Below are 26,319 nucleotides of genomic sequence, written 5' to 3' on the forward strand. Positions count from 1 at the left end.
ATCTGCACGGCCGAGGGCATCACCGAAGCTCTGCAGTGTTCGGTGAGCGACTGCAGAGTTGGAAAGGACCTCTGAGATCATCAAGTCCAACTCTTCATTTTTTTAAAATTTTTTTCTTTTTGGAAATCTAGTCTGGGTTTTTCCCCCATTCTGTACTCTGGAAAAATCCAATCTGGGTTTTTCCCCATTCCGTACTCTGGCCAAAATCCAGTCCGAGTTTTCCTCCATTCCATAATCTAGAAAAATCCAGTCCGGGTTTTTCCTCACTCCGTAGTTTCCGGCCGAAATCCAGTCCGGGTTTTTCCTCACTCCGTAGTTTCCGGCCGAAATCCAGTCCGGGTTTTTCCCCGGCACGAGAGGAAATCTCTCAGAGGGGCTTTCCTCCAGATAACCCTGAATATGCCGGGAGGTTTCAGCCGGGAAAAAGGAGCTGTGGAAGAAAACCACCCTAAAAGTAGCCAGTGGGGATCGTCAGGTTTTCCAGCCAAGAAAAACAAGGACAGAGATGAGGGAATCGGGTTCCAATTAACAACGATTTGAGGGGTGTAGGAATGATTTCTGTATGTTTACATTCCCCACGGTCCCCGGCTCGCGCCGGCGCCGCCCCCTCTCCCCGCGCTGCCTTTCGCGGCCCGCCCTCCGCGCTCGCTCTGGGCACGCGCCGCTCTGTGGCGAAGCAGCGGTCCCGGAGGTCGCAGAGGACGCCGCGGGGAAGCGACCCGCGGGGACACAGCCACGGGGACACAGCCACGGGGGACAGAGCCACGAGACCCCGGACACGCCCCGCCCGCCGGACACGCCCCGCCCTTCCGCACGCCCCTTCCGGCCCGCCCCGCGGGCAGCGCCTACACTTCCCATGAGGCCCCGCGCCCGCCGGGGGGCGCAGTGCCGGCGGTGCCCGGCAGGGGGCTGTGCGGCGCGGGGCGGGGCCGTTGCCGTGGTGACGCGGGCGCGAGGCCCCGGCGGCCGCCGCGATTGGCCGCGCGCGCGGGGTGCGGTGGCGTCAGGGGGCGCGCGGTGACGCGCGGGGCGGGGGGGCGGCGGCGCGAGCGGGGTCGTGCGCGAGGTGAGCGGGGCCGGGGGGCGTGAGGGGCTGGGACGGGGACAGGGCTGAGAGGGGAACGGGGGACGTGAGGGGCAGGGACAGGGCTGAGAGGGGAACGGGGGGCGTGAGGGGCAGGGGCTGGGACAGGGCTGAGAGGGGAACGGGGGGCGTGAGGGACAGGGACAGGGCTGTGAGGTGTGAGGAACAGGGTTTGGGGCAGAGGGGACGTTGGTGCGAGGGGCTGGGGCGCGGGGGATGGCAGTGACTTGAGGGTTCAGGCTGTAGTTCCTGCTTGGGAAATCAGGGCAGACAGAGGATGGGACGTGGCCCACACGGGAGGAGGCTGAGGGGGACAGTGCCCATCTTCTGTGTCAGGGTGAGGTGGCAGAGGGGAATTGGGCTGGGGATTGAGGGTACCAGTGAGGGGCGCTGCTGGAGTCTGGGGCTGGAAGGAGGAGAAGCAAGAGAGTCAGGATGGTCAGTCAGCAGAGCATCTGGTGAGGTGTTGCTCAAGGAAGAAGGATCTGAGAGTTCTTTCCCATCCCTCATATTTCCATGTTCTGCTCCTGCTTTCCCTGAGATCCCAGATAAAGGACATGCTTTTTGGAAAGGAATCTATCTGTTGAGCCCCCACATGTTGGAAAAGCTCCTGTGAACAGACTTGGGTGGGCAGAGAGGCAAGAAAGCTTTGGATGTGCTGTAGGGTCTGGACAACATCCCTCGTGGCAATACAGAGGGGTCTGAGCGGTGGCCACTCCTCAGTTGGAATCCCAGGGCAGGTTGCAGTGTTGGTCTCTAAACCAGTGACCCATGGGTTGAGGCAGCCCATGTCCCATTTCTTGTTTCTGCTCCGCTCTCCTCTCCGCAGCCCTCTCCATGCAAATCCCTTACTGCCTTTGGCAGAGGATCCTCTTCTGCAAAAACGTGCTCCAGGCTGTGCTGAGGTGGGAGTTTTCCTGGTGACTTACCATGTGTCAGCCAGGGACATCAGAGGAAGAGTCCAGCAGGGATGTGCTGGCAGGTTCCCTCCATGCCCTGCTGAGCTGGTGCAAGTGTTGCCTTGTGTGTGGTGTGATTGGGCATGTCCTGGCATTTAACTCTGAGCGGGGCAAGGTGAGCCAGTCATTTAGGTTTAATTCTCAGATCTCTGGCAGCAGCAGCAGCAGAGCACTGGTCTGTGATGGGAGAGAGCTCAGGGTGTGATTTGTGCACTTGTGTGTGATTCAGCCCTTGTTGACAGTGTCAAGGCTATGCTGATGGGCTTTACTGCAGGTGGAGGAAGCCAATTCCCGATGTGCCATTGGGGCTGGAATGACTTTATTGTTCCTCATTAGGAAGGTTAAAGAGAAATTTTGTCAGGATTATTTAGAAAAACTGTCTTCCATGTTGGGAGAGAAAGGATGAGGAACGTGCTCTGGCTGTAATGCACTGCTGCAAAAGTGAAGCTCTCGAGGGCCATTTTATGGCCCCACTGAAGCAGAGGCTCCTGCCCCGCCTCTAAAGGAGAGCAGTTGCTGCCTGCAAGGGGAGCTGTGACTTTGACACCACTGACCACAAGAACGGGCAGTCCTGATGAGAGTGATGCTCCAGTGGGAGGGACTGGGGTCGTATTTCTGGGTCTCACACTTGTGACCTCCCCTGGATGTACCTGATCTGCTTGGTGCTGTAGGGAACACCCGCCACACTCAGGCTGGTGTGCTGAGAGCCTTGGCTTTTGGGGCAGGGGATTTGCATCCTTTTTTCATCCTCTCCTGAGCAGCTGCAGCTCCTGGTGCCATGTCAGAGCCAGAAGGGCAGGCGACACCAAGGGCTCACTCTCAGCCCGGCACTCGCAGGTCGCTGCTGAGCTGCCCAGGGGGCTGGTGACGCTGGTTTGTTGCTGGTTTGTTGCTGGTACTCGGCTGCTTCACAAGTCATCCCATGTTGGGGGCAGAAAGAGGAAACAGGGCTTTTCTATTGGGCTGGGAGGAGCAGCTAAGCCTGGGTAATGTCAGGGAGGGTATGTGGGTGCAAATAGCATCATGTTCACAACATCTTTGTTTAATGTTTTGGTCCAGTTAGTCTGCATAACTGTCTAAAAATAGGACATATTTTCTCTAAGTCCTCTAGTTCAAAGCCTCATAAGCCGTTTTTTTCTAGCATTGGTCTCTTACTGTTTTTCTGATCCTGAAGTTCGTATAAGGCAAAGTTTATCAGGAAAACCAAGAAGAGTGAATGAACTCTGTCAATCCTTAAGTTTCAGCCACCCGAGAGGGAAGTTCATTAAAGTTGCAGGAACTTTCTGGCAGCCTCCTGAAGGTGGATTAAGCAAGCTGAGTAAACAAGCCACCTTACGGCCACCACAGACCCTTTTTTAGCATCAGCTTCATGTATTGTCAGAAAAGCTCAGGGTCATCAGCCTCTAACTGCAGGTGACATAAGGCAAAGGTGGCATCTCGATGCTCAAAGCCTGGTGAGGAGTTGGGGCTGTCTCTGCTGGGACATCCAGGGGTTTGCTCTGCCTCCCAGTCCTGGGGCAGATGCTGTGACCGCCTGCAGTAGAGGGAGTGTGTGTTTAAATTTCAGAGCTGCTGCTGGACCCAGCCCAGTGCTCCCAGCAGCATAAATATCTGGCCTTCAGCACAGCCGTGGAAATCCGCGCTCTGTCCTCTTGCAGATTGCTCCAGGCTTTGGCTCTCCCTGCTGACATGGTGACCGAGCGGTGGCTTTCGACAGCAGGCAGACAGGGACAGCAGCTCCACAGAGGTAACCCCTTCCCTTCACATGCAGGCGACTGACCAAGGCACTTACCCTACCTATGTCTCTATAAACTTGGGACAGGGAAGAGCCTGGGAAGAGCAGTTTGCTTTCAGCAAGTTTCACTTTCGTGCTTAAATGTTCTTAAATTTCATTGTAAATTTAAACTCTATACCTTATTTTTGTTCAGTTTCTGAATATGATCTTTATGAATATGATCTGAGAAGTACGTTGTGAGGACCAGGGTCTAATCCTGTTCTTCTCAGCTGGCTCTTGCTTGTCAAAGCATAGAGACATAATATTTCATTGTTTCACTGACGATTATGACTGAAATTGGCTCCTGTTGGGTTGGGGAGGGCACATGAGATCCGGGGCTGCATGTGGGTAACCAATCACGCACCGATCCGACACGCGTGGCACTGCTGACGTCTGCTGGTGCCGGACAAAGCCGAGCAGGTCACGGCAGAGCCGGGGTAGGGGTTTGGAGGAGCTGGTCGGTGGGATCGGGCAGGACACCCTCCTGCCTGCAGACATCTGAAGTGATGCCTGGAAGTCTTCACTGAAGTCCCCGCACTGGGACACCGTGTGTGGGTTCCAGCGGTGCCGACGCTGTCTGCACGCGGCTGTGGGTGTGTGTTTGCCACGACACCAGTCTGAGGTGTTCAGCTCTTGTGGATTTCTGTGTCAAGTTTGTGCAACTGTTACGCTGTCTCTGTTCTGATATTCAAGACACAAACTTCCAAGGATCTTCACAGCATATGGAGAGGATTTTCTAATGAGCCCCGTGAGGCTTTGCTGATCAGAAGAGCATTGTTTTACAGAATTGCTTCCTGGTGTTGATGGGCTCCGTCTCTTTTGCGTGATGCTTTTTGACAAATATGTATTTTTGTACAGTACATCTTGTTGCCTTTTGGGGAATATTTCGTCTGTGGGTATTGAATTATGAGCTGGAAATCTGCAAATGTTCTTGGAGACTGCAGAATTGGCATGACAAAAGACTCTTGGTCTCCTTCGAACAGCAGAACCTGACATGCAAATGGTGTTTTAATTGGGTGAGATGATGTTACAGTGCTTATGCCTGAAAGGTTATTTGCTGCCAGGCTGGCTTGCCTTGACTATGACATTTTAGAGATGTCGGGGGTTTGTGTTTTGTACTGGCTCTCTTGCTTAGAGCAGGAACAAACTGATACCTGTGGATTTGTCGGGCTGTGTTCACTGCTTCTCATCAGGTGCTGCAGAACAATCTCTGCTTTTCTAGAAGTGTCTGTGTTCAGAGATACACTGCTTAGCACTGCTGCAGTAATTTTGGAGACCCTGGGAAAGTCTAGACAAGCAGAAGTCATTTCCATAGTGAGTACAAATGAGATTTTTCTGTAGAGCTAGTTTTATTTTTTTGTTAATACTCTGAAATGTGCTTGCCTTGGCAGAATGCCTGGGAAATTACTTTCTCAAAACAGGGTTTAGAATGGAATGATTGATGCCACTATGAGTCCTTTTGGTCAAGGAGATTGTGAAATGTATCTCACCCAAAATATATGGTTTGGGGTGACATTCACCAGAGCCCTGCTTGATTTCAGGAAGGGTTCAGAGTAGAACTGGCTTGAGATGTATCTCAGTTGCAGGATGACTTCTTGAAATGCTCTAATATTCACTGTTTGGATCACAGTATCTGGAAAATGTCTGTGTCCTCCAAAGCTTAGTCAAGAGCTTGTGAACATCTGTGATCATTTGGGTCAGGTCTTTCCATCTGGTTTTGCAAAGGGTTCCAAAGTACATATGACTGTCAGGGTGCTTCCTTGGGGACCCCATGGACAGGTTCTGCTTTGAAGGTTTGAGTTTTGGGGAGGCTGTGGTTTGCAGGGGAATCATGACCAAGGAGGAATTGACAGGATGAAAGCACAAGCCAGAAGCATGAACATTTCTCATGGTGCTGGGTCAAGACAGAGCCCATCCCTGGGCTGGGGCATAGCCACGGCCAGGTAACCTCCATGCTAACAGAATGGTTTCTGTCAATGTATTTCCTGGTTTGCCCTGGTCTGCAAACTGCAGCTTGGAAGAGCAAAAACCAGAACTTGCATGTTCAACCCATAACATAGATGTGGGATGGAGACAGGGAATGGTTCTGGTGATTTGAAAGGGCAAATGAATTGATAGGGAAGTGTTTCTTTGATGAGCTGTTAAGATAGACTTTACTGTGAACCACATGCCTGCCTAATGAATGTCTCCTCAGGAAAAGCTTTGTCAGGCTGAGGAGAGGTCCATTGAGATGGCTTCAAAATAACCAATGCTTTGTGCAGCCACCTTGCTGATGGGAACCTAAGCTCAAATCTCTATCCTGCCTGACTTGTTACAAACATTTTTTTAATGCAGCTCTTGGTTTCATCATAATGCAATCTGAGACATTTCTGAAAATGCTCAAATCAGCTTTTCACCTTTAAGTTGGTTATATGGATTCTGCTAGAGATGTTGGCCCTTGAAAGCTGTTAACTCCATAAGGGCTGATGATCAGTCCCATATCTCTGAAAATGTCCATGGGTTCTTATGTCCATGAGGTAGGTGTTGTGTTGTGGGACTTAGGGACATGGGGATCTCTGGAAGAGGGTTGTTTGTGAGCATGAACTTGTGGAGCCCACTAGGCTCCCAGTAGCTGGCTGTGTTGGGAAACAGTAGTCGTTGGCTTGCTGTGGACCACTGCAGCTCACCCTGTACTCTCAAGACAGTGCCAAAGACACAAGGATGTTATGAAAGGTACTAATGCTTTGCTCAAATGTTTTGTTTTCTGGGGGCTGGTGCAGAAATTCAAATGGTCAGAACACACTGTGACTCTTGGCAGAATTATGCTGACATGGTTGCTGCTCATTTCACTGCTGAAAGTGCAGGGAAATCTCTGTTCTCCAGCCGGCTCTTGCTATGTGAATGTGGCCAAAAATAGTAAGGAAACAGCATTCCCATCTAGTTCCCTGAGAGGATGTTGAACTAGTTTGTGTAGCAAAGTGATTCTGATGTTCTCTGGAGGTTTTCCCATGGAGACCTGTGCAGTTAGACTTGGACCCCTCTGTTTTCCTGCTCTGTGGTTGAAGTGGAGCTACAGCAGATGCAGGGATCTGTTCAATCTATCTCAGCTCCCTGGCACGTGTTCCCTGGCCCTGCTGAATCATCGGAACTTGTGCCTGGGCACAATTGCTCTCTGTCAGCTGCATCCTGGGATTAGAGCAGCATGGCTGGTGCCCAGGATATTTTGCTAAGGTCTACAAAACCAATAGCACTTTTCTGTGAGTCCAAGTGTAAACATAACAAAATTTACAGGCTGATGGATTTATTTTTTTTTCCTGGTTAGCCCATGGGATCTAAATCTGTCACTGCAAAGAGGAGAAGGCTTGCTACTGGTTTTGTGGGTTTTTTCCTGGACCCGGGAGCACTGGCAGCCTCGCAATAAAACTTAGGGGCCTGCTGGGTGTTTGGCTCCAGAAAGAAGGCTGCACACACGTGTGTGTGATCCTGAGCGATGCATCGGCTCGCTGCTGCTTTTCTGCCCCCCATTGCTTTTCCGGGGAGCTGATTGCCCCATCCAAAGCAGAGGTGACTCTTGCTGCTGTCCCAGTGACACTGAGACTTTGGGGAAAGCTAAGCTGGGTCCTGGTGTGTGCAGCACTGCCAAATGATGGCCTCACTGACCATCAGCGCTCCCGTTGGCAGCCACAGCTTGTTCCACTTGCCACTTTCCTGGAGTTCCATTTCAGTGCTACTCTGAGTCTGTAACACCCTGTGCCCAGTGTTTGCCTTGGGAAGTGGTGTTGCTGTTCCCATGAGCTCCTCCCTCATCAGCCCTGTTCTATAATTACTGATGTTCCTGAAACCAGATCCTTCCATGTGTCCTGCTCAGGTTCGGGAGGACAAGAGGTCCTTAAGCAAACCAGCAGCCCTGGAGTACAGCCAAGAGAACTTCAGCAGTATGGGAAAGCATCATCTTACAGTGGTTCAGTGAGTTCTGAGGCCCCAACCTCTCCTCACCTTCAGGATGGTAAAGGAAAGGGGAGTATATCCCAGACAGCTTCTCTAGCATGTGTGTGCTGGGTTTGCAGTGCGATGCCAAAGCATTACCACAGCTTCACAGCCACCTCTGCTTGTGCCCTGGGCTGTGGGGGGATGATTCTCTCTCCTTGCCAGTCTTAGTGCTCTTCTCAAATAGCAGCACTTCTGTGCTGTTTCCAGCACTGAGAAGCCCCAGTGCTGTCACCTTTCCAGTACCTGCTTGTTTCCTGGCTGCTGTTGTTCCAGTGGGTCAGACCCACATGCCCCTCCTGGCCTGGGTGCTCTGGGCTGGTGTGAGTTGACAGCAAAGCACAAATGCCAGTCAGCAGTTGTCAGAATGAGATGCACCCATTTATTTGCTGAAAGTCTTCCTGGAAATGGCTCGTACAGGAATGTATAACAGGAGAAGGTGGTCACGAGAAGTGTGGGGTGCTGACTGGGGGCTGGGCGGGCCAGACCTGCAAGTGTGACTGCGAACAGGTGCCAAAATCCATAATACAGGAATAAACAATGACACTTGGCACTGATCCATTGCTCTGCACTTCCAAAACGTTCTGTCTCTGTGAGCTAACGCAGCAAGGGGAGGATCAGGAATGAAGCACTGTAGAAGTCCTAGGTTTGTTTTTTTGTGGTGAGTCTTGGTTTTGTTTGTGGGTTTTTTGATGATGAAGGAAATGGAGGTATGGGACTTGACTGAATTTGCTGAAGGTTGTGGAGCAGCACTTCACATAAGAGCTAACAACTGTGCAGCTCTTCCTGCATGTCCTGCTGCTGCCCTTCTGCCAATGGCAGCCGTAGAGCCTGATAAGGGCAGAGTCTCTCAGCTGGGAAATTGTGGAGGGATGATTCCTCTGTCTCTCAGTAATCTGCCATCTCTAGATTTCCGAGCATATCTTATTCATGCTTGGACCTGCTGGAGCCAGGAATGGCTGCAACTCCTGGGGGCCAAGCAGCCTGGCAGACCCTCCTTTGCACATGGCTGAGAGTTCAGTGCCCAAAGTCTGATTTGTTCCTATGTCTGCGATACCTCTTGTGCTCTTAACAAACCCAGCACAGGCAAGAAAGCAGTTCCTTTTGCAGCAAAGTGCTGTGACCTTTTTTGGGTAACAGCATCAATCATGGTATGAAAGGAGAAGAATCCGTTGAGTTTTGTAATCTTTTTAACAAGTTTTTTTTTTTCCCTCAATGCCCAGGAAGTGGGTGAGTTAAAACACGCAGCATATGTGTGATTCATTTTGGCAAGCCTGGCTTCTCAAGGCCGTCGAGGGAATCTCCTGCACCGTGTCACATGTCCCTGAGTAATTAGCAGCAGCACGGTAATGGCAGCTCTGGCAGCACCCTGCTGCTTAGTCAGCTGGGCTCATGCGTGGGGAAACACAGGTGGTCAGGCTTGGAGAGAGAATCACAGGACTGGACTCTAGGGCACGGCCCAACATCTGAGCAAGAGCTTCAAGGGGAAAAATCTGGCCCAGAATATCCATCCTGGTCAGGGCTGCGTGGCAAGGAAGAGCCTATCTAGCTCCAGTAGTCTGTTTTTGTGTGTAGCCTGCCTTGCAGCCAAGACTTTGAGTAAGGGAGGAAGCACTCATCTAATAAATGCTGCTGAGATCTCATTGGCTAATGTGGGGGCATGCTGATCTTCCAGGAACAAACACGAACATGTTTTCAGTGTTTGTCTCTCCTGTTTTGTACACTTAGTTACCTTTCCTGTATTGCAGCATCTGCTTAGCTCATATTTGGCTTTTATTGGTGGTAGCTGACATGGAGGAGGAGGAACAGAAACTGGTACTTGTTCAGCAGATCTTGGAAGCAGTGACACAACCTGAGGGGAGTCTGCCAAGAGGTGGTCAACCAGCAGTAATCACATCTCCTGTATGGATTCAGGTCAATTTTGGATTCAAAATATGCTTCACAGCACTGCCCTGCGGAGGGCTGAGTTCTCATCTCACCCATTCTGCTTCTGTTGGCTGTGAATTTGGCTAACATTTTTGTCCAGAGGAATAAAAACACAAGTCAGAAGTGCTCCCATGATAAATTGGTTTCCTTTTACAGTTCCTGGTGACCTCTTTTATGGTAAGTTGAACAACTACTTAGAGCAGATCAACTCTGTGACTTGACCTTGGGAGGTTTGGGCCTTTATTTGGCGCTTGGCTTTGCCTGGGAACTCTGAGCTTGGCTCCAGGGTTTATGCACTAAGCAGCAGTGGGGAGCTCCTGGGCCACAGCACAAGCTGTGCGTTGATGAACTGGAGGCTTGGATCTTGGTCAGCTCTGGAGAAGTACTGCCTTCTTGCAGGGAATCCACACTGAAGATTTATCTCTTTTTAACTTTTATTCCTGTTTTTTAGCTCCCTTCGTGCCACATCTCTTTCCCTGTTCCCACCAGTGTTTTAGCTTGGCGTAGATGCCAGCTTCTAGGAAAGACAAACCTGTTGCCCGAGCTGTTTGCAGCCAGCAGGCAGGAGCCCAAGCCCAGAACCAGCAAACAAACCCTCCCTCTGCCAGCTGCAGGCTCCTGGGAGGGAGCTGCTGGCTCAGCCAGGGTTACCAAAGCTCCTTGGAACAGGGATTGAGGCAAGAGCAGAGCAAGTCACAAGATGTTTGCCCTCTTGCTCATTCTCATCCTGTGGGAAGAAGAAGGGAAACAGCTTTGCTGGATTCTCTGGAGAAACTTAGGAAGGAATTCACAGTCTTCATCCTTGTTTCCATCACTGTTCTGTGAGAGCTGCCAAATGGCAAAAAGGAGTGGCTGGCTACGCTGGGCAGAAATCTCTGCCCTTCTCCCTGCAGCTTGAAGCTTGTGTGTTGTGCTCTGCCTGCTCCTGCCACCAAGGAGTGCTCACTGCTGCCACTAAAGTACCTCTCCTGGAAACAAAGACACCTGTCCCGCAGTCTGAATTCCCAGTGCAGAGGGGGAAAAACAAAGTCCTTTTGGCTGCGGGAGACCCAGGCTCTTGTGCAGCACCAGCTCTGGGGGTGACTTTTGTCCTGGCTTTGCAACATGTTTGTGTTCACCCTCCCACCTGCAGGTTTTGTCCTCTCCCTCAGCTGCTTCCCTGATCTTGCAGGGAGCTCTGACCTTGACGGCTTTCCAGGAATCCAAGGAACTGGCTGCAGCCCTAAGTGCAAAGTGTGAGGCATGAGGGTCTGCTGCAGGAAGGCAAATGAGCCCAAGGAGTCCTGGGTCACTGCACCCTCCCCCAGCAAGACCTGGGCTGTGCCATGGGCTTGGGCACAGGGCACAGGGCACAGACCATCCCAGAGCTTAGGGTTGCCTTTGTATGAGGCCCCTGTGAGATGCTGCATTGGTTTAACTTGGGCCTGCAAATTGAGGCTTTCCTGGAAGAACCTGAATTTTAGTGGCTTTCCTGATGGATATTTCTCTGCTTAAAAATAGCTCCTTTAAGGAAGTGGATGGAACTGTACATAAACCAGGCTTGAGATATTAATTACTCAAGCAAGAGTCGGTTTAGGAATCAAGATATGGAGGTAAATGAGCACCAGGATGTTGCAGCACAAGCTGGATGCTCAGGCAAGATCCCCATGGTTGGGAGAGAGGTGGGAATAGTGGCAATGCATCGTTTGCACAGCTTGAGCTTTTCGTGGGCTCTTTGGGATAGAGTAAGGCAAACAAGGAGCGGAAGCGCGGGGGGAGGATGGGGCCATTCCTCCCACAGGAAACCCAGGATTAAGACACTGGTTGGATTGTGTGGCTGTTGGGATTGTGCTGCTGGACCCTGTGGCTGAGCACAGCCCAGCAGCTGCGCAGAGCAACAGCAACACGTTCAACCCAGCAGCTCTTGGCAGAGGAGCCAAGTGAAAACAAACACAGAGGCTGTAACTGGCAGTGCTGTGATGGAAAGGAGCACGAGCGCAGGGCCAGCAGGAAGCCGTCGGTCTTGCAGATGGCTCGCACGGGCCAGGGGCTTTAAGCCACTGCCTGCTGCTACATCAAGCCCTGCTCCCCCAGCATCCCCCACCCATGGGCACAGAACCCCCCCGGTCAGCTGCTGCTCCTGGTCCCAGCTCTGCCGTGGCTGGATGGGGATATAGGATGAAGCCAGCCCTACCTTGACCCTTCTGGAGGTGTTGGCTCTGAAAGACACTGGCCTTGGCTGCCACCATGACATCCTAGGGCACTGGCGGCTCTGGGGGATGTTGTCTGGGGCAGTGTTTCTGCTATGGGACTTGCAGGATGGGGGCCCCAGGTCCCTGGGTGGCATCTGAGCTGATTTGTCATCTGGGTTCTGTCTGCTGGCCTTTAAATACAATTCTGTGAGTTTTTGCTTCCTTGAGTCTTAGAGAATGTTTATTCCAGAGTGCAAAGGGGTCTTTAAAGGGCCCCAGCTCTGCATGTCTCACGGGGTGAGGAGCGAGCGCAGAGCAGGACTGGTGTGGTTGGTCACACACTGTCCTGCTGCTGAGCTGCTCCGTGCAGGCGCTCAGCACTGACCCCAGCCTCTCTCCCGTGTCCTGCAGGCTAGCAGGGACAGCCTGGTGGGGTCCATCTCGGATAGACACGGATGATGCCAGAGCTATGACAGGGATTGCAGTCTTGGCACTGAGGGGTGATCAATTATGGAACAACTACAGGAGGAAGTACCTGAGGTCAAGGAAGAGGAAGAGGAAGAGGCAGTGATAGTGGCAAGCAGAGCCTCGGACCCAACTGGAGGACCAGACAGCTCGCTGCCTTCAAGCAGCTACACAGGTAAGTGGAACCATGGGAGCTCATCTGCCCCCAGAGCATACAGGCATCCACAGCCCCCAGGCAGCGTGCTCAGCTGCAAGGGCAGAGGACCTGTCTGTGAATGGAGTTCAGCTGGTTTTAATTTCTTCACTTTGTGAAATAATGCACCAATAGCCAAGTCATGGAGAGGCTCACTTGTTGCTCTGCGGTCACTGCACACCCATTGGCAATGGGTTGTGGAGTGGAAATTAAAAGGACAGGCAGGTAACATTATGTCTCAGAGCAAGGGGCCTCCTAGGGTGCTTGGGAATGCTTCCCTGGACACTTCTTGAAGTCCTCAGTGCAAAGTGATTGTAGGAGCCGGGAGAGAAGGTTTGTGGCTGCTGAAGAGGCTCCTCCAGAGCCCTGGACATTCCAGCTGGCCAGCCCTGTGCCAGCGGCTAGCCAACCAAGGATTATAAAATCAGCTGGTTGTGTTTCATTGCCTGGGCATGAATGCCTGGAATCTGCCTGGAGCCAGTGCCTGATTCCTGGTAACTGGCCAGCTGCTATGGCAGTGGCGGGCAGGACAGGGCTGGAAATCCCTCCTCAGCCCCATGGCTGGAGGAGCTGACCAAACCAGGAGCTGGGCCTGTGGCTGTAACGTGGAAGGACATGTCCCTGTGTGTGTTTGCAGACGTGTCACAGAGCTCCTCTCCCTCGCTGTCGGACCAGCTGCAGGTGGGCTGTGAGGAGGCGGCCCTGGGAGCGCTGAACGTGGAGTGCAGAGTCTGCGGAGACAAAGCCTCGGGGTTCCACTACGGCGTGCACGCCTGCGAGGGCTGCAAGGTGTGTCTGCAGGGAGGGCTGGGCTCAGCTGCACCGAGCAGGGCTTAGACCCCAGGGACTGGGCTGCCTCCTCAAACAAGCAGATTTGCAGCAAAACAGGGATGTGGGATTGAGTGAGTGTAAAAAACCTGTCCAGAGAGTGTGGCAAGTACAGGCAGGCAGCAAGTGCTGCCCTGGGAAGGTGGCTGAGACCCGTGTGGCCCAAATCTTGCCCCATCATGCTTTACTTTGAAAGGCAAATCCATCTGTCCCCACCAGGCCCCTGAGTTTCCTTTTCAGGGTTGGTTTCTGTGCTGCAGATCAGCATTGAGCTGTGTGTTTATCCCCCTGGGATCACTGGCTGCAGCTTGGATGTGCTTCCTGCACAACCTTCTTGGGATAGAGACTCTGCTTGCATCAGAGAGACCCAGGGCTCCCCCTACTCACCTACCTGAACCTCCCTGAGGCTGTGGGGTTAAGAAACCAGCCAGGTCCCAAAACACAGGCCCTAACACTGCTGCTCCATGTCCCCCTGCTCCCTGCCTACAGGGTTTCTTCCGCCGGACAATCCGCATGAAGCTGGAGTACGAGAAGTGTGAGAGGAGCTGCAAGATCCAGAAGAAGAACCGAAACAAGTGCCAGTACTGCCGCTTCCAGAAATGCCTCTCCCTGGGCATGTCACACAATGGTGAGTGTCACTGCTGACCACAGGCCTGACTGGCTGGGTGACACGGGGCCAGCTGCCCTCCTATGAAAGGTGCATATGGCAGGCTGTGCTTTAGCCCATGGTTCTCCTTGCCAAAGGATCATTCAAACACAATATTTCAAGCTTTTGACTCTTCAGCCCTGTCTTCTATACGAGAAGGGGCTGTTCATTCCCACCATGCAGGACAGCTGCTGGTACATGGCTGTGCCTTATGAACTGGCCCAGAGGGAATTGGACACACAGATTGCTCTTCTGTGCCAGGATTTTAAAACTTCTCGTGTAACCATCTAGGTCATGACCAAGCAAAGGTGTTTATGTGGGTTTGTGCAAGAGCCCAGAGGACTGGGATGAGAGTCTGGTGTGAGGGAAGCAACAATGGCTGGTCCATGAAGGTGCCAGTGCTGGAGGAGCTGCATCCTGGAGAACCATTGTGTTGTGCAGGGGTTCACCAGCAGACCTGTCCGTCTGCGGTGGCAGAACAACCTGCTACCTCTCTGGATGCATCTCCTGGAGTCACCTCCCTGTCTTGACCCACTGGTTTTGCCCCCCCAGCAATCCGCTTCGGGCGCATGCCAGAGGCAGAGAAGAGAAAGCTGGTGGCAGGGCTGACGGCGAGCGAGATCAGCTGCCAGAACCCGCAGGTGGCTGACCTGAAAGCTTTCTCCAAGCACATCTACAATGCCTACCTGAAGAATTTCAACATGACCAAAAAGAAGGCAAGAGGTATCCTGACCGGGAAGGCCAGCAGCACCCCAGTAAGTTCCCTCCCAGGGCAGGTGGGGTTGGCCATGGCCAGCACAGAGGGCTGTTCTCTGGGAGATGCTGCACATCCCCCTCCTGCCATAGCTGTTCCACATGTACCAGTTCCCATTTGCAGCTAGGTGGGCCCTGCATGTCCTGCCCCTCGCTAGGAAAAGTCCCATTGCTGTGCAGAGTTGTGCTGTGGTGGTGGGTGCAGGTTGCCTGAGCATTGTCAGTCCCAGAGGCAGGGAACAGCACAGGGACAGGCAGGCAAACATGAGTGTCCTGGGCAGAGCTGGCACCTCAAGTCCCCACAGCAGACTCCTAACTTGCTTCTTGTTCAAGCAGCCTTTTGTGATCCATGACATGGACACCTTGTGGCAGGCAGAGAAGGGGCTGGTGTGGAAGCAGCTGGTGAATGGCATTCCCCCCTACAAGGAGATTGGGGTGCACGTCTTCTACCGCTGCCAGTGCACCACGGTGGAGACTGTGCGGGAGCTCACAGAGTTTGCCAAGAGCATCCCCAGCTTCATAGGCCTCTACTTGAACGACCAAGTGACTCTGCTCAAGTACGGGGTGCACGAGGCCATCTTCGCCATGCTGGCATCCATCATGAACAAGGATGGGCTGCTGGTGGCCAACGGGAACGGCTTCGTGACCCGTGAGTTCCTGCGTAGCCTGCGCAAGCCCTTCAGTGAGATTATGGAGCCCAAATTTGAGTTTGCTGTGAAGTTCAATGCGCTGGAGCTGGATGACAGTGACCTGTCCCTGTTTGTGGCAGCCATCATCCTGTGTGGAGGTGAGCGGGTGCCCTCGGCCATGCCAGAGTCAGGAAGAGTCCTCCTTACTTAGAGGTGGGTCAGAGGGGGCTGGGGGGGCTGAGCTGCAGCTGGCCCTGAGGTCAGCCAGGGGTGTGTCAGGGGCAGAAGAGGAGAACTGAACACTTCCAAAACCAAAGCTGCTCTGTGGCAGTGATGCCTGGCAAGCTTGGACCAAGAGCAAGGAGTGTAGAAGTGGCATCTCCTTCTCATGTGCTGCTGTGAGCAGCACTTCTCCCCTTTCTAGCTGATGAGGTTGGAGTCACAGTGGGTGGGATACAGTCCCCAGCTTCCTTTCTTCAGGAGGAGCATGTGCCTTGGAGGGCTGCCCCATGACCCTGCAGCTACTGTGCTTCCTCTCCACAGACCGTCCTGGCCTGATGAACGTGAAGCAGGTGGAGGAGATCCAAGACAACATCCTGCGAGTGCTGGAGTTTCACCTGCAGGCCAACCACCCGGATGCCCAGTACCTCTTCCCCAAGCTGCTGCAGAAGATGGCAGATCTGCGGCAGTTGGTGACGGAGCATGCCCAGCTGGTGCAGAAGATCAAGAAGACAGAGACAGAGACATCTCTGCACCCACTTCTGCAGGAGATCTACAAGGACATGTACTAAGGACCTGTTATTTATGAGAACGAAGCCATGGATTCCCATCAAGACTCTTTGTACAGAAACAAAGAAAACCCTTCCCTGTGTCTTCCATTTCTTCTACTGGAAACTCTTTTCTACGTGACCCTGACATACGGTACGTAGGGCAAGATGCTGTCACGATTTGCAGCTGCCTCCTGCTCGGCCAGGGCTTCCGTTAACACACACTAACAAATCTCCACAGCTGCTGTTTCCGTTACTGCAGCCCAGCTCCAGCTGCTCCCAGGGCCTCTGGAGCGGCCGCCCGGTTTACATGGCACAGGCAGTGGGGTTCTTACAGCACCCCAGGTCCCCAAGGTGGGAGGAGCTCTGGTCCTGAGGAGACCCGAGCGAGGTGCAGGGGTCCGGTGGGACCAGCAGCAGCACTTACAGCGTGTCTGTATTTTCTTGTTTGTTTGCACTCCGAAGACACAGTCCTGAGCCGTGAAGTCTGGGACAGTTGTGATGTGAAAGGATGTTTCTCTCTTTCCCAAAGAAAAGCCAGAGTATTTGAACACGGGTAGGGCTGTCCTAGCAGGGACCCTCAGCAGCAGCCCCCTGTGCTGTGCAGTGTGTTCCTGTCTCCCAGAGGGACTGTGCGAGCTCTGCCTTCTTGAGTGCTGTGTGGGAACTTGTGCTCCTGGCACCCTGATTTCAGAGGGAATGTGTTCCTTGGCACCTCAGTATGAGAGGAGGGATGGGGAGATGGGAGGGAAAGGATTTGACTCGTTAAAATTCACCTTCACAGCAGAGGCTGGAATTTGTGGCTTCCACAGGCTGTTCTGCACAGCTGTGAGTTACCAAAAAGGTCTGTGCAGGGTCAGGGGCTTTGGGCTGGTCAGGGTTTGGTGTCCTGTCTCAGTTTGCCCTGTGAAAGGGACCTGGATTGTCACCAGCTCTCTGCTTCGAGGGGGAGCAAAAGGATCCTTTAGTGCATTGGTTGCAAAGAGCTTTACAGCTGTAAACTCCAGTATAAATGCCAAGGATTTATAAACTGGGAGGGAGCGGGCAGGATGCTCACAAGGGGCAGGAGCTTCCCAGAGAGCACAGCCAGGTGAGGGAAGCTGCCAGTCCTCCTCTGCCACTGTCCCGAGAGCTGGGACAGCTCCAGGCTTCAGGGTCTGCCTAAACCCAGCACCATTTTGGGACTTTACCTCATAACTTCTCGCAGCTGTAGTGAAATGCCACAGTGCTGCCTGGGCTGGGCTGGGCTGGGCCCCCAGTGTGAAGGGCTGCATCACCTGAGCTCGAGGGGAGAGGATGGACCCGGGAAGGGCTCAGTTTCCCTCTCAGGATGATGGTGTCTGACCTAGGAAGTAGCACTTACCTGTCTGCAGCTCCTGGTCCTGTGTGTCCTGAGCAGCCTTATTAAAATACTGAAATCCCCAAGGAGGGGTTATGGGAGCAAATTAGTCGGTTTTATTTTACTTTCCTCGTCTTCAGGGTAGCAGATTTCCCTGGTGCAATAATTCCTTTAAAAAACCCAAAGGGGAAGAGCACTGGGCTTCCCCACCCCGTCACAGGGCTGGCGATGGCCAAACCTGCCCCTGCTGCCACACTCCAGCCCTTTGCTGTGCCTCAGTTTCCCTGCCCAGCCCCTCCCTTCCCTACCTTGCAGGGGCGTTAGGAGTTACCATTTCTGAAGCACTTTGAAGCCCTCTCCGGGAAGGCACTGGAGATATGCATGTGCTGGATGGAGCCCAGGGGATTTGCCCATCCCAAAGCCCTGGTGGCATCCCCACTGCAGCCACATGCAGGACTTGTGCCCATCACCTGGGGAACTTTTTGCTCTTCCTTCCTCAACAGTGTAACAACCCTCAAACTGAAATGTATATTTTTGCTAGAAGTACAAACCTCCAAGTGTTTTTAATAATATAAATAGTGTCCACAAGCTGACTTGACTTTAAATAAATCTGAATTAAATATTTAAGAACCTTTTAGTGTCCAGCCTGTCTTTGTGGGATTTCTCTTGGCACCTGGGGGCTGCCCATGAGAGGGTTTCCAGCAGAGGTGATGGGATTTGCTGGATTTGTTGTGATTTCCAGGAATTTGCCATGATTCCCAAGTCTCCATTACTCCCAGATCTCATAGCTCCTGCCTGCAATCTAAAGGCATCAGAAAGAGCCATTTCTGAACAGGGTCCCAGTCTCAGAGCTGGGTGCTTGCTGCCCCAAATGCTTGCAGGTGGAGCTGGGCAATGAGCTCAGCCCAGCCAAAACCACCTCAAGATGGGCAAGGATGGGCTCTGGGGCAGCTGGGCCACATTCTGGCTCCGAGCTCTGCCCTTGGCTGTGTCTGAACCCCAAGAGTTTGCAGAGAGCAGCTGCAGACCCTCAGACTTCCCTCTCCCCAGTTTGAGTGCCCCTGGGAGAACATATTCCATTGCCCCCCACCTCTCCCATGCTTCTGGGGATACAGGGAGCTGTGGTGCTGCTGGGCATGTGACCCAGGGTACCTGGCTGGGGACCTTGTATGGTTTAACCCAGCAGGCAGCAAAACATCACTGAGCTGTTCACTGCCTCCCTTCCCAGTGAGATGGAGGAGAGAACTTAGAAAAAAGTGAAATTTATAGGTTGAGATAAAGATAGTTTAATATGACTGAAACAAAAAGGAAATAGTAATGATAAAAGAATTAGAATATACAGAATTTAGTGATGCACACTGGAGTGGTGCCCCCCGCCTGGCTTCTCACTTCAGGAGCAAGAGGAGCTGGAAAGTCCTTGACTCAAAGTAAACAATGCTCACACTCCCGAGTGTTATCAGCCCGGGCTTGTTCGGGCTTGTATTCCGCCCAAATCGCAGCACGGCCCTCACTCCGAGGGGAGAATTATCCCAGCCGGATCTACGACACACCTGAGGCCATAAACAGCCCCGGGAAGTAGCCGAGCCCTCTTGGCTGCCGGGGAACAGATGGAGCCGGGCTCGACGGTGGCATCTGGGACGTTAACGGCCAGAGAGGGCTGTCTGAGACCCCTGTGCAGGTAAAAGGCTTGGGGTCGGGAGGGCTGGGAGCAGCTTTTGGGGGAGATAGGCTTGAGATGGGCCACGAGTCCCTCCCTGTGGGGACAGAGAGTGGATTGGGATGGCCTTGACCCACCCCCCACCCATTTCCCCATGCAGCTGCCCCACCTCCGGAGCTGGGGGTCCCCAGAAACACTCCAGCCAGGCATCTCCTTCCTGTCAGCCACAAACCAAGGACTCCTTGCCGCTCTCCATGGCTCCACAGGGAGCCAGGGGCTGCCCCAGCTCTCAGGACCCCTGGCTTGCCCTGAGGAGAGCCCCCAGGCCAGCCCAGTCCTAAGCTTATTTTGCTTTGCAATTAACCGTGAGAGAAGGCTGGATGGGGCTGGGAAAGCATTGGACCCCCCCCGGGCTCTGCCCTTGGCAGGGGCTCCTGAGCCCAGACACCAGGTGGGGCTTTGGCAAGTTATGGCCCCACGCACACAAAGCTGGTACCCGGAGGGGTGTCAGGGTGGCTGGTGGAGCAAGGTTGGAGTGGGGTCTGACCCCAGCCATGCGGCTCCTCTGGCCAACAGGAATTTTGCCCGTGGATCCTGTCGATGGGGCCAGAGCTGCCGCTTCTTACATGACAGAAACTCAGCTCAGATCTGCAGGTACTTCCAGAGTGGGTTTTGCAGCTACGGAGAGCAGTGCAGGTAAGGGGCAGCGAGCAGGAGTCTGATGCCCCAAGGACGGGCTGGGAGCCAAGAGGAGTTATGCTGGGCTGATGGGACTCTCTGTCTGTTTGTCTCTGGGCTCCTCCAGCTACCAGCACATCCAGGAGGAGCTGGTGCCATCCCGCCATGGCCTGGATCCCTCCATGCCCCCCTGCCACTGGGGCCCGGAGCCTGGCACTGTGCCCACGGCCCAGGGCTGGGTGGGACCCCAGCGCACCTTGGGCTACCCTGCCCCCAGCACGACACATGTGGCCTTCAAGTTCCTAAACATGGAGGTTGAGGTGGAAGAGAAAAACAAGAAGAACGTTGCAGCACCTGATAACATCAGTGGAGAATTTGTCCCCAGACATGCTCAGCGTGCCTCAGGTAGGTGCTAGGCTGCCCAGGGGACCAGTGGGGCTGAGGATACTGGAGTGGTCACGGTGGAGCAGTCTGAGCATGTTTCTGCCCATGCCCCAAACCTTGGCCAAGCTGGGGCTGTGGAGAGCTCTCCAGGGGACCGTCACTGCTGAGGCTGCACGCTCTTAGCAGCCTGCCTGGCTCTCTGATGGGGTGGGATGTGCTTTTCCCCTCTAAGAGCTTTCCTCCTGCAGGCTCCCAGCTACAAGGGCTGGCACTGGATGCAGACTCCTCTGACCCCAGAGAGACAATGGTGGAGATGGTGACAGGGACTGACCCTGCAGAGGTGGGTTTGGGGGTGTCCTGTGGCCGGGCACTCCCCAAGGCCAGGGCATTGATGGAGCTGGGGGGTTGCCATGCTTTGCTTCTCTGCGTGCAGGTCTCTATGAATCTGGGTGCTGCGGCAGCCCCAGTCCCCACTGAGGCACTGAGAGCCCAGAGTGAGGCCGTGGTGTGTGGCATCTGCATGGACAGGGTGTACGAGAAGCCACTGCCAGAAGAGCGGCTCTTTGGGATCCTCCCGAACTGCAGCCATGCGTACTGCGTGGGATGCATCCGCAAGTGGCGTCGCAGCCGGGACTTCCAGAGCACAGTCATAAAGTGAGTGGGGATGGGGACAATGGAGAGTGGTCACCATCACCCCTTCTTGCACCCTGAAATCCTTCCTTAGGTCTGGTGATATGACCTTCCATTGGCACGACTTTTCTTTGGGAACACATCAGTGGGAGTAGGGATGGGGATACTGGATGAGGACCACCCTGCATGGGTGCTGAGCCTGTGCTCCCTGCTCCCTTTTTGGGACACCCGTCTGCACCCATTGCCTTCACCCAGGGCCTGCCCAGAGTGCCGGATCACTTCCAGTTACTATATTCCCCACAAATACTGGATCTCGGATGTGGGTGAGAAGGAGAAGCTCATCAGAACCTTCAAGGCACGGACGGGGTGAGTGCATGGAACTGCGGGTGGTAGGGCTGTGGGCTCTGTGCTGCGCTGGGAGCCACGCTCACAACTGTGCTTGGAATCCCGCAGGAAAATCAGATGTAAATTCTTTGTTCGGAACCGTGGCCACTGCCCGTTCAGGTCTGACTGCATCTACCTGCACGAGCTGCCCACCAGCCAGCTGCCAAGGCACAGACAGCAGCGGCTGAGGATGCCCACTGTAAGTGGAGTGGCAAGTCCTGGGGCTGGGCTGGGTGCAATGCAGTGGGAGACCGGGGCTCATCCTCCCTCCTGTGCTGCAGGAGTTCAACCCTTCTTCCTCGGAGAGCTCTGGCGAGGAGGATGAGGAGCTCTGCATGCTCGAGTTGGCTCTCACCTTGACGGAATTTCACTACTCAAGTTATGGCCACGAGATGTTTCTCATTGACTTCAGCAACTCGGACTGAGCCGTGGGGGGGGTCACACTGGGCCTAGGTGATGCTGGTGGCATCTCTGGGAGGGGGAATCATCTGGTTTTGACTTCCAGCATTGTTTTGGAGTGGCTCTGGGCATAGGCGGTGCTGCAGGGAGGGGGTGGGATGGGGAAGCGGTCTGGCTGCCAGTGACTCAGGGCGGTGGGGCAGAGTCCCCGTGCTCTTGCCCTCGCCCCCTCAATGGGAGACCCGCGGGTGCCGGGCGGGGGGCTGGGCCGGGTGCTGGGGGTTTAACGTGGGGATTTAAGGCCCACGGGCCGGGGCGGGCACTGTTTTAAACTGGTTTTAGCCAAATCCGGGAATTACGAAATAAAACGCGTAGGTAGCATCACGGTGCCGGGGGTCTCTGTCCGGGGGCTGGCTGGCTCCACCCCCAGGGGCGGGGCGGGTTTTGTGATTAGGGGACATTTGCATAATGACTCGTTTGCGCGCCCTTGATCAGCGTTTCCCGGGGTGGGGCCGGAAGCGGCGCGTCCGGGCCCGGGGCAGCGGGCGGAGCCCGGCGGGGCCCCCGTGAGTGTCGGGGGCTGCCCCGGCTGTGCCCGGGGCACGGCAGTGACTGGGGCGGGGGGAGCTCCCCCGGGAGGGCAGCGGGGATTGAGCCGGGGATGGGGGAGCTGCCGGGGAAGGGGTGTTGGAGGGCTCCGAGGGGCTCCCGGTGCGACCCCAGTGACGCTCCCGCATCCTCGGGCGGGAAGGGCAGGTAAGGGCAGTCCCCGAAACTGGCGCCGGGGTCGGCTCCGAGCACGGCTGGCCGGGTTCTGATGCTCCCGCGCCTCTCCCCGTGTGACCCGTGCCCGGCTCTCCCCCGTGTCTCGCAGGCGGCTGTGGAGCCCCCGCAGCAGCGATGGAGCCCCGCTGCCCGCCCTGGCTGCAGAGCTTTGCCGGGCCGTGCCGCCTCCTGCTCCACGCGCTGGCCTCCGGCCCCGCCGGGACACTCGCCGCCCTCCGGATGCTGCAGCGGGACCAGCCCCGCGAGGGACCGGGACAGGCGTTCCCCTGGCAGGCCCTCACCGCAGCCCTGTGCGCCGAGGAGCCCGTGCTGGAGGAGCCACAGGGCGTCCTGGCTGTGTGAGTCAGATGCGTTTCTAAAACTTGGTGTTTTGTGCGAGGTTTGGCGTGTCAGGTGCCTAATTTAGGACCGCATGTCCACTTACCCCAGTGCAGCCGCCCATACCTGAAGCTGGGATCGTAGCAGCGGCCAGCTGGTCTCCCAGCTTGTGTCTGCAAAAGCTGGTGAAGGCATTAGCTGCTGCCTTCTCTTGCTCCGTAGTGAGACCCACAGGGCAGCTCGGAGTCAGGACGAGGAGGTTTGCTGTGACAAGTTTCCTTTCTTTTCTCCCCTTACCCAGCAAGCCACGGCTGCTGCTGCTGCCCATCATGTGCCAGAGAAACTTCTTCTCCCTGCTCCTCGTGATGTGGGATGCAGTGCCAGGGGGCTGCCTTGGCCAGCTGCTCCAGGCCATGGAACAGGATTCCCATGTGGATCCCTGGATGCGGACGCTGGGGGATCTGCTCCGGCAGGGACCAAGAACAGAAAAGCGCTTCCCATCTCCCACTCCACTCTCTTCTACATGCCAGCAGCAGCTTAGGTGCCTGTGCCAGAAAATTGCCCAGAACAAACCAGAGGGGCAAAGGAAATTGAACTGGTGCTTTAGGAAGCAGCCTGATGCCACTGGGGATGTGGCTGACTCCGTGCCTCAAGGTGGAAAGCGCAAGAAAGTGTCGGAGGAGGGAGTGGAGTTGGTCAGTGACAGAGAGAGGAAGAGGTTGCTGCTGGAGGAGGTGGCATTTGACCCTCTGGGACCCCAGGAATGTGAGGATGTGACAGGGATAGAAGAGGAGGTGCCTGAGGAGCCTTCAGTGGATACATGTGCTGAGAGCACAGATGGGGCTGCTCCAGACAGCTCCCAGCAGGATGCAGTTGGGGAGCTCAGGAAGAGTCCCGAAACAGAGCTGGCAGCAGAGGCCCAGTCCTTTCTCCAGGTACTGGGTAGGGTTTGCTCTCCCCTTCCAGACAGTGAGTCTTTACAGCCTGATTCCCCTTCCTTCATCTCATTTCCCTCAGATGCATGGACAGAAGCTGAAAATGCTGCTGCTGCAGGAGTCCAGCGTAAGTGGTTGCTTCTGTCTGTCTCCTGGAGCCGGTGGTCTAAATGGGCTCGTGCCAGGGCCTCAAAAGGGATGAGAAAGGAGGTGGGTTTCATGAGACTGACTGGACAAGGATAGAAAGCCCTACTGCCACCTCCTCTGGGCTGGGATACCAATACGTGCCTGCACCTTGAAGGGGTTGCTGTGTGAGAGGCAGCCTGTGGGCACAGCGCTGGCTGACGTGAGGGGAAGGGAAAATCCTTAGAACCATATATTGTGTGTTGATTAATTTGGTGCATTACTTAGGACTGTTTTCCCTCCAGCACGCCGAGCTGAGCATCCCACCTGAGCTGTGCATCCTGAACAACTGCTCCCCCAGCCAGGTGAGTCTAAGCATCCCTGCTGCAGCCACCACTATTGTGGAGGGCCTGCTGCCATCCCTAACGTCCCATCCCCTCTGCCATCCCCAGCTTGAAAGACTGTGCTCCTTCCTCCAGCTGTCTGTGTGCCCAGAGCCCTTCCTGGGGCGTTTCTGCAGGTGGCTGCTGGCTCTCACCCCTGACCTCAGCTACACCAGCGCGGCCATCCTGGCAGAGCAGCTCTTCCTCAGGCGAGTACGTGCAAGGGCAGCAGAGGTTTCCTGCTCCCTGTTTCCCTTCTCCACCATCCCCACCTCCTGCCTTTTCTGTCCCTAGGTCCTGTCCCTCACCCAGCCACCTTCCCGACACCTCATGGCTGCCCTCGCTTCATTTTGCTCCAAGTATTCCCAGCCCTTCTGCCATGTGCTGGTGGCTGCGGTCCTGCAGGAGCCAGGGGAAGGTGCGGTGGGCTTGTGGGAGACATGGCTGTGGGAGCTGGAGAAGGGCCCCAACTGCAAAGTGCTGTCTTCTGGGAGGCATTTGTCACGTGGAACATGTGTTAGGATCCATGGAGACATAGGGCTGGTTTTCCTGGGCAAGCAAACACTTGCATTAGAATGGGAGATGGGTTTACAGATGCCTGAGATGGAGAGGGAGGGGAGGCCAAGCTAGCTTCAGTTTTCCCAACTGCTGGCTGAATGCCTCTCCTCATGCGTGAACCCCTTTTCCTGGGGACTGGTGCTATTTAAACCCTGAGTGCAGGTGGGCAAAGGAAGCAGGATTATCCTGAACAATAGAACGGGGCACTATGTGGTTTTTGCATGTCCTGACTGACACATACGCCTGTGTGAAGGGCTGCTAGGAAGAGCTGGGCACATCCCTATGGATTTGGGAGCCTTTGGAGGCTCTCCCCATCTGACTTGCCTTTGCAGGTGCTGAGCAGACCAAGCTGGTGTGTGAGCTTGTGGAGGAGTGCCTGGAGCCACACTGTGTGCAGCTGGTGCTAAGGTAAGGGATTACAGGGTCAACAGTGCTGCTTTGGCCTCATGCCTGCCTGGATGGGTCAGCTGGTTCCAGCCACTCGGGAGCACCAGCAAGGCCGTGAAGCAGCACGTCTCCTCTTCACTGTACTTTTAGCCAAGTCTTGGAGATGCCTTTGTCAGAGAAGCTCCTGCCGGTAGTGCAGGCTGTGCTGGGGCGGCAGGTGAGAGAGGCCCCTTGTCCCCCAGGTTTCCTTGCTGACTCCAGCAGTGCTGGAGCAAGGACCAGTTCTCCTACCCGCTCCTGGGTTTCTTCCAGGAGGTGCTGCCCCCGGAGCTCTTGGATCTCCTGGTCCTGACGCTGTGCCAGCAGGCCTCAGCCTTTGCCACATCGCTTGACTATGCCAAGCTGGTGACAGCCATGCTTACCATGTACCAGAGCCAGGTGAGTGAGACCAGGCTCAGGTCCTGCAGATGGGCTGGGACCTGGTGCAGTGGTCTCAGGTGGGCTTCTGGCAGGGCAGAGCTCCAAGCTCATGCTCTCTTGATCCCAGGTCACCCCAACTCACCGGAGCAGTCTGGCTGCTGCCCTGGATCAGAGCAATGCAGCTCTGAAGAAATCACTGCAGGCTGTGCTGGAAGGGGCCAGATGAGGTGGGTGCAGGGGTCTCTGTCATGGGGGATGACAGGCTCTCTGCTCTAGGCTGCCCCAGCGGTGGGAAACCAGCAGGCACCACAGATGCTGTGATGGAGCCGTGCCAGAGCCGTGCTGGAGCCGTGCTGGCACCATACCGTGGTGTGGATGGCGGTGGGCTTCCCTGTTCTTGATTTGTCTTCTTCTTTTCTCAGGTGACCACCAAAGGGAACTGCGAGGTGACAGGTTCCTTGCATAGAGGACACTCATTGCGCAGTGGCAGCTGCAGCCCACCCTTCACTGGGTTCCCCCCAGTGGGGTGGGACCCCACAGAGCACCCAAAGCCTCACGGCAGCATCTGATGTGAGGGGACTATCATTGGGCAGCGCCATCCCAGCCTCCCACATCCCCAGAGCTCGAAGGTGAGGGCTCTTGTTTGAACAATTAACATGTTTCCAGGCGTTTCTGTATGTGCTCTCCCTTCGGCCCGCCGCACTCAACATGGCGGCCCCCGCACCAGCCGCACTCAACATGGCGGCCCCACCACCAGCCACACTCAACATGGCGGCC

At 55.0% G+C, this 26,319-nt stretch overlaps 3 protein-coding genes across 5 annotated transcripts in view; all 3 read left to right on the forward strand.

The window, feature by feature from the left end:
- The first annotated feature begins 1,487 nt into the window (after nt 1-1,487).
- Nucleotides 1,488-18,127, forward strand: PPARD (peroxisome proliferator activated receptor delta). Of its 2 annotated transcripts, none has more exons than XM_027659587.1 (8): nt 1,488-1,989; nt 3,702-3,790; nt 12,292-12,520; nt 13,176-13,327; nt 13,856-13,994; nt 14,565-14,767; nt 15,099-15,552; nt 15,938-18,127. In XM_027659587.1, the coding sequence occupies exons 3-8, from the start codon at nt 12,391-12,393 to the stop codon at nt 16,183-16,185; spliced, it is 1,326 nt and encodes a 441-aa protein (XP_027515388.1). In that variant the 5' UTR covers nt 1,488-1,989; nt 3,702-3,790; nt 12,292-12,390; the 3' UTR covers nt 16,186-18,127. The 2 variants fall into 2 exon arrangements, with proteins under 2 accessions (XP_027515388.1, XP_027515390.1); XM_027659589.1 differs by having other exon boundaries at nt 1,490-1,989; nt 15,102-15,552.
- Nucleotides 18,128-19,107: 980 nt separating this feature from the next.
- On the forward strand, nt 19,108-21,807 carry LOC113954832. The gene is made up of 7 exons (XM_027659649.1): nt 19,108-19,178; nt 19,963-20,240; nt 20,468-20,559; nt 20,653-20,873; nt 21,105-21,215; nt 21,303-21,432; nt 21,515-21,807. Exons 1-7 carry the CDS (start codon nt 19,108-19,110, stop codon nt 21,656-21,658), a joined length of 1,047 nt encoding a protein of 348 aa, XP_027515450.1. The 3' UTR covers nt 21,659-21,807.
- Nucleotides 21,808-21,906: 99 nt separating this feature from the next.
- FANCE (FA complementation group E) overlaps nt 21,907-26,319 on the forward strand; it is a 4,978-nt gene continuing 565 nt past the window's right edge. Inside the window, exons 1-12 of one of the 2 annotated variants that reach the window (XM_027659586.1) lie at nt 21,907-22,388; nt 22,507-22,756; nt 23,038-23,671; nt 23,754-23,798; nt 24,100-24,159; nt 24,247-24,390; nt 24,472-24,595; nt 25,068-25,143; nt 25,273-25,339; nt 25,435-25,560; nt 25,670-25,769; nt 25,965-26,313. In XM_027659586.1, coding sequence (XP_027515387.1) covers nt 22,533-22,756; nt 23,038-23,671; nt 23,754-23,798; nt 24,100-24,159; nt 24,247-24,390; nt 24,472-24,595; nt 25,068-25,143; nt 25,273-25,339; nt 25,435-25,560; nt 25,670-25,768 — 1,599 coding nt within the window. In that variant the 5' untranslated portion in view covers nt 21,907-22,388; nt 22,507-22,532 and the 3' untranslated portion in view covers nt 25,769; nt 25,965-26,313. Of the gene's footprint in view, nt 22,757-23,037; nt 23,672-23,753; nt 23,799-24,099; nt 24,160-24,246; nt 24,391-24,471; nt 24,596-25,067; nt 25,144-25,272; nt 25,340-25,434; nt 25,561-25,669; nt 25,770-25,964; nt 26,314-26,319 lie in introns of those variants that run through there. The other variant, XR_003530344.1, reaches the window with a different exon arrangement.

This window comes from Corapipo altera, unplaced genomic scaffold (assembly GCF_003945725.1).
Source record: "Corapipo altera isolate COAL_440 unplaced genomic scaffold, ASM394572v1 77b, whole genome shotgun sequence".
NCBI classification, from domain to species: Eukaryota; Metazoa; Chordata; class Aves; order Passeriformes; family Pipridae; genus Corapipo; species Corapipo altera.